Source organism: Heteronotia binoei, chromosome 9 (genome assembly GCF_032191835.1).
Source record: "Heteronotia binoei isolate CCM8104 ecotype False Entrance Well chromosome 9, APGP_CSIRO_Hbin_v1, whole genome shotgun sequence".
NCBI classification, from domain to species: domain Eukaryota; kingdom Metazoa; phylum Chordata; class Lepidosauria; order Squamata; family Gekkonidae; genus Heteronotia; species Heteronotia binoei.
Genome location: NC_083231.1, coordinates 311,908 through 317,907, shown reverse-complemented (window position 1 = coordinate 317,907; position 6,000 = coordinate 311,908). Strand labels below are relative to the sequence as shown.

At 48.4% G+C, this 6,000-nt stretch overlaps 1 protein-coding gene across 1 annotated transcript in view; it reads right to left on the bottom strand.

Annotated features, from left to right (window-relative positions):
• Positions 1-1,680: 1,680 nt before the first annotated feature.
• WDR1 (WD repeat domain 1) overlaps positions 1,681-6,000 on the bottom strand; it is a 47,752-nt gene continuing 43,432 nt past the window's right edge. The window contains exon 15 of the mRNA XM_060246113.1: positions 1,681-2,348. Coding sequence (XP_060102096.1) covers positions 2,239-2,348 — 110 coding nt within the window. The 3' untranslated portion in view covers positions 1,681-2,238. The remainder of the gene's footprint in view (positions 2,349-6,000) is intronic.

The following is a 6,000-nucleotide window of genomic DNA, read 5'->3' as shown; positions in this document are numbered from 1 at the left end:
CTGTGTGGTGTAGTGGTCAAGTGACTAATCTGGAGAACTGGGTTTTATTCCCCCTCTTTCACTTGAAGCCAGCTATGAGACTTTGGGCCCATCACAACTCTTTCAGAGCTCTCTCAAACAAAAAAGAAAGTCTAGCTCACCACCCAGTGGCGCATAACATTAAAAGAACTTAAAGGCTGCCTAACTATACTACACACTATAAGATCATTATTATCAGTTGGCAGTGAAAAGCTGATAGCTATGGAGAAGAGAGTGAAGAATTGGGGAGAATCCTGAAACAAGGAAATAGCTCCTAGAAAAGCGGGGTGGTGGTGGTGGTGGTGGTGTGATCTCTACCAAGATTGGAACCTAAGTATATTCCTGCCACCACAGACTGTAGTAATTTTCTGTCAAATAAACTTGTGCCTTGTTTTATCTAAGGAGTGATAAAATGGTCAAGGTAGTCCCCTGTGCAAGCATCATTTTTGACTCTGGGATGACATTGCTTTCACGTTTTCATGGCAGACTTTTTACGGATTGGTTTGCCATTACCTTCCCCAGTCTTCTACACTTTCCCCCCAGCAAGCTGGGGACTCATTTGACTGACCTTGGAAGGATGGAAGGCTGAGTCAACCTGGAGCCGGCTACCTGAACCAGCTTCTGCTGGGATCGAACTCAGGTCATGAGCAGAGGGCTCCGACTGCAGTACAGCAGCTTTACCACTCTGTGCCACGGGGCTCTTACTAAGGAGTGATAGCCAAGTGTAAAACAATCTCTCTCAACAGTTACAAAAACCTTTCAGTAGAACAGAACAGCTTATATTTTTGCATCAAACTATCTACTGTTTATAGTTATACAAAGTTTCCCTTGTTCCTGTTGACCTGCCAAATTTAAAACTGAAACCTCCCAGATCGTCACACTTGCTCATTTCTCAAAACAGTTTGTGTTGTGAATTCAGATCAGCCCCTTGTGTGCCATATTCAGACATAAACCAACAAAGGTTTTTTTTCAGTTCCTCAGTCTCCTAGGCTGAGTCAGAATATACCTATACACATTTTAACAAATGTGGGGACAAATAATAGTAGAAAAAAGAGCCACTCACAAATTTTTAAAGGGAAGGTTAATGTCATAGGGAGTTGCAGGTGTCGGAATACAAGTACATCACAATGATCAATTTTTACCTCATTATACTAATAATGAAGATTTTATTCATTCAATGAACAAACTTTCTTGATGCGCTTTGTTTTTTCAACTTGGAGACAATGGATGGAAGGGAGCCTTAACCAGGTGGGTGAAACTGGGTTGGGATGAAGCTCTTTTAAGTGTATAAACCTTTCACTTCTTTAAGTTGGTTCCAGTTTTTAGGTTGTTCTGTGCTGTAATGATCAACTCCACTCAAAATAATACTTTATTTTACTTTAATTCCTGTACTGGGAAACAGGTGTTTTTATAATTACTGTAAATTTTCTTACATCAACATATTTCTCCTTAGGAAATAAGTATATTTAAAGCATATCTAGAAGCCACCCTTCCCTTACAGCAAAATCACGAACAAATCCATTTGTTCTAGAATGTAACAAAAGCATATCTTTAAAAGGAAAACAAAAAAGCCTTGACATTTGTCAGTAAACTTTAAACTCTGAAAAATAGAAATGCACACCCCCTCCCCAGCATATTCCTGTCTTAAAATAACCACAAATCTGAACAAGAAAATACAGAAAAAATTTATTATTATTATGAACCCCATTTTGTCATCTGGTGAAGGAAAACAGTTCTGTGCATTACAGACAAGCAACATGACCATATACAGTAGCTGCACACCACTTGGATCGATTTTGGGATCACAACTAGTATTCTCATTATGACTGTTAGTACAGAAATGTTCTGCAATTAGAAAAAAATGAGACTTCTCCCATGCTGTACAATATCACGTGCAAGGTCTGTGTGCATTACAAAATAAGGAACCAAACCAGTTTTAAATCTTCTTTGCTGACCGGCTAAGGTTGCAGCTCCTGGAATGTGCAGCACACACACAAAAAATTTTATAAGCTTCAGACATAATTTAAGTGCTTCACATGTGCAAACCGTTACCGACTAAAGCTCTTGAAAGTAATTTTATTACAGATATGAACACCCTCTGCAAAGATACGAGAATATGCTATAAGACCCCAGAGGTCATTATGGACTTCATTTTTTTAAGAAAGAGAAATACAATATTTTCACTCCAACAGTTCTACTCCCTGATGAGGACATCCTCATTCATTTGTAGGAAATGGACCACTCTTTGACAGATGCATCATGCGATGTTGTGACCAAGGTATGTTCATCTAGCCATGCCAAACTGCTTACGTGATGTAACCTGTGGGCATCTAACAAAGGAAAGAAAGGCAGGAAGACACAGTGAGACCAGTCTTACACTGAATGAGAAGGTATTTCTGCACTAGTTTGACCTTTTTAGGCATGTGTGTGCAACCCCCACCTGCCACATTTTCCTTGCTTGGTGTGTACATTTTCTGCCAAAGATTTACATGCCTCATGCTCCAATGGTAGCTGCCTGCACTTTCTCAATGTTTCCGTGCAGGCTTCTGGTTCTGCTGGGAGCAGGAATTGTAGGGAATAGCAAGAACCTTTGAAGGAAAGGGACATGATCCTAGGCAGGCCCTGTCCAGAGACAAGTGATCATGCTTCACGAAAGAGCACTAGGCAAGAAGGTAAATGAGGGCGGGGGGGGGGGGGCAGGAACAACAAAAAGACAGGTTGCTTACCTGTAACTGTAGATCTTCGAGTGGTCATCTGTGCATTCACACTCATGGGATAGTGCGCCTGCGCCGATCCCCGAATCGGTACCTGAAAAAGCCCGGGATTTTTTCGCGCTCGGCGCCAATGGGCATGCGCAGGCGTCCCAATGCGCATGCCCGCCAGCGCGGGGATCCCGCCAGTTCCTTCCTGACCGCCGAAAGCCTCTTACTGGAGGGAGACCGTCAGCAGTGGGGAAGGAGGGCGGGTAGTGTGAATGCACAGATGACCACTCGAAGATCTACAGTTACAGGTAAGCAACCTGTCTATCTTCTTCGTGGTCTCTGTGCTTCACACTCATGGGAGACTAGCAAGCAAAGCATACCTGGAGGTGGGAAGACGGTCAACCTGAAGAAACAGCTTGCAGCACCGCAGCTCCCAACCGAGTCCTCTGCTGAGCATGCACGTCCAGCGCGTAGTGCTTCATGAAGGCATGCAGAGAAGACCAGGTAGCCGCCTTGCAGACGTGGGAAAGGGACACACCTTTCAGGAATGCCACTGACGTGGCCATCGCCCTTGTGGAGTGTCCACGAACAGGTCCAGGTAAAGGCTTCTTCGCCAACAAATAACAAAGTTTAATCGTCTCAGTGAGCCACTTGGAAAGCCTTTGAGACGAAATCTTGGACCCTAACTTGGGGGCAGAGTAGGAGACAAAAAGTTGGTTGTCCTTACGAAAGCCCCGTGAACGATCCAAATAAAACAAGAGGGCACATTTAACGTCTAAGGCATGCAGCCTGCGCTCCTCATCCGAGGAAGGGCTAGGGTAAAACGTGGGTAACCAAACTTCTAAGTTAAGATGAAATTGGGAAACCACCTTGGGAAGAAAAGTAATGTCTGGAGCTAGGGAGACCCCCGCTTCCCTGAAGGCAAGGTAGGGGTAATCACAGCGCATCGCCGTGAGCTCCCCCGCACGACGTGCTGAGGTGATGGCAACCAAAAATGCAGTCTTCCAGGACAAAAGTTGTAAGGAACATGTTGCCATGGGCTCAAAGGGACGACGAGTCAACCTGTCCAGAACCAGAGTCAAATCCCACAACTGTGGAGGGGATCTAGAAGGGGGATGAAGGCGGAACAGTCCCTTCATGAACCTCTTGGAGTGAGGGTGAGCGAAAACAGAATAGCCCTCTACTGAAACATGGAAAGCAGAGATAGCCGCCAAATAAACCTTGATGGAGGAGAATACCAGCCCCTCATCCACCAAGGCTAAAAGAAACTCAAAAATTGCCAAAAGCCCAACGGAGTCAGGCGACGTAGGGGAGTCAGCCACAAAGTTACTGAACTTCTTCCACTTCCTCTCGTAAGAGGCACGAGTGGAAGGCTTCCTGCTGCTTTGGAGGACTTGCTGGACCCTGGTGGAAAACCCTACTGATCGATGAACCACGCCGTCAGCTTCAGGTGAGGCACGTTGTGGTGGAGTACATGCCCGCCCTGGGCCGACAACAGGTCCGGATCTGTCGGGAACTGATAAAATACCCCCCTCGACTGTTGGAGCAGGATCGAGAACCAACTCGGACGGGGCCACCAAGGAGTCACCAGGATGCAACGTGGCTTCTCCTGAACTAACTTGTGGACTACCCTTGTCAGTAGAGGCAAGGGTGGGAACATGTAAAGGAACCAGCCCCCCCACTGAAGAAGGAGTCCGTCTCCCAGCGAGGCTGGATCCGCACCTCCCCTGGCACAAAACAAGGGGCACTTTTTGTTCTCCGCTGTGGTGAAGACATCTAGCTGTGGGTACCCCCAACGCTGGAACACCGGCTCCAGGAACCGCCATTGCAGTTCCCATTCGTGTGGGAGAGCTCCACCCCTGCTGAGAGAGTCCGCCTGAATGTTGAGGACCCCCGGCAGGTGTGTTGCCTTCAGAAAAATGTCCCACTGGAGGCACTCCGTCCAGAGGTCCATCGCCAGCGAGCACAGTCTGCGGGACACTGTCCCCCCCCTGTCTGTTTATATAACACAGGGCAGTGGTGTTGTCCGTAAGCAGTGCCACAGTCTTCCCTGCTAACAGAGGGCGAAAGGAGCGAAGGGCGAAGTGAACCGCCAGCTCCAGTTCCAAGTAATTTATATGGCACCGACTCAGTTTCGGAGGCCACTGGCCCCCCACACATAGATCTTCCAGGTGAGCTCCCCACTCCCACATGGAAGCATCGGTGGCAATAGTCACAGTGGGGGTTGGTAGATGAAAGGGAGCCCCTTGACAGATGTTGCTCTCCAATCCCCACCATTGCAGAGATTGGATAGTCCCGGGTGGGATGGAAAACCTCTTTCGGGGCGAATCTCTGAGCGGACGAAAATGGCGCAAGAACCACAGTTGCAGTCCCCTCATTCGCAGTCTTGCGAAACGTAGCACGCTTGTCGTCGCAGCCATCAGCCCCAGCATCCGCTGGAGCTGCTGAGCCGTGCCCCACTGCCGCCTTTGGAGAAGCTGTACCAGATTGCTGATGTCCTTTGCTCTCTGCGAAGGAAGGAATGCTCGGTGTTGATCTGTGTCCAGCAGAGCCCCTATGAATTGAACTGTCCTTGATGGAGTCAGATAGGACTTCTCCAGATTGACCTGCAATCCCAGGGTGCCGAGAAGACGCAGAGTGATGGCGATGTGCGTTGTCAAACTCTCCTTCGACTTCGCCACAAGAAGCCAGTCGTCGATGTATGGGAAGACAACAACTCCCTGAAGACGAAGGCGGGCAGCCACCACACTCATCAGCTTCGTGAACACCCGAGGAGCGGTAGACAGTCCAAACGGCAGGGCCCTGAACTGGAAGTGCCGAGCACCCACTGCAAACCTTAGGAAACGCCTGAACGCAGGGTGGATGCTGACATGAAAGTAGGCATCCTTGAGGTCCAGGGTCGCCATCCAGTCTCCCTGATTGATGAGGGGCAGGATAGTTTGCAGGGTAGCCATTCTGAGCTTCTGGTACAGAATGAATTTGTTCAGACTCCGAAGGTCCATGATAGGCCTCAAACCCCCGTCCCGTTTGGGGACCAGGAAGTAACGGGAGTAGAAGCCTCCTGTCCTGGCCTCCGGCGGAACCACCTCTATGGCTTGTTTCTGTAGGAGGTTGTTCACCTCCGCCAGCAGAGGTGGGGAAGGGGGAGTGGTAACTACCACGGACTGGTTTGGGGTCTGAACAAACTCTATTTTGTAGCCCTCTTTTACGATGGACAGTGCCCACCTGTCTGTGGAGATCAACTCCCAGGCAGGCAGGAAAGGGCGTAGGCGGATGGAAG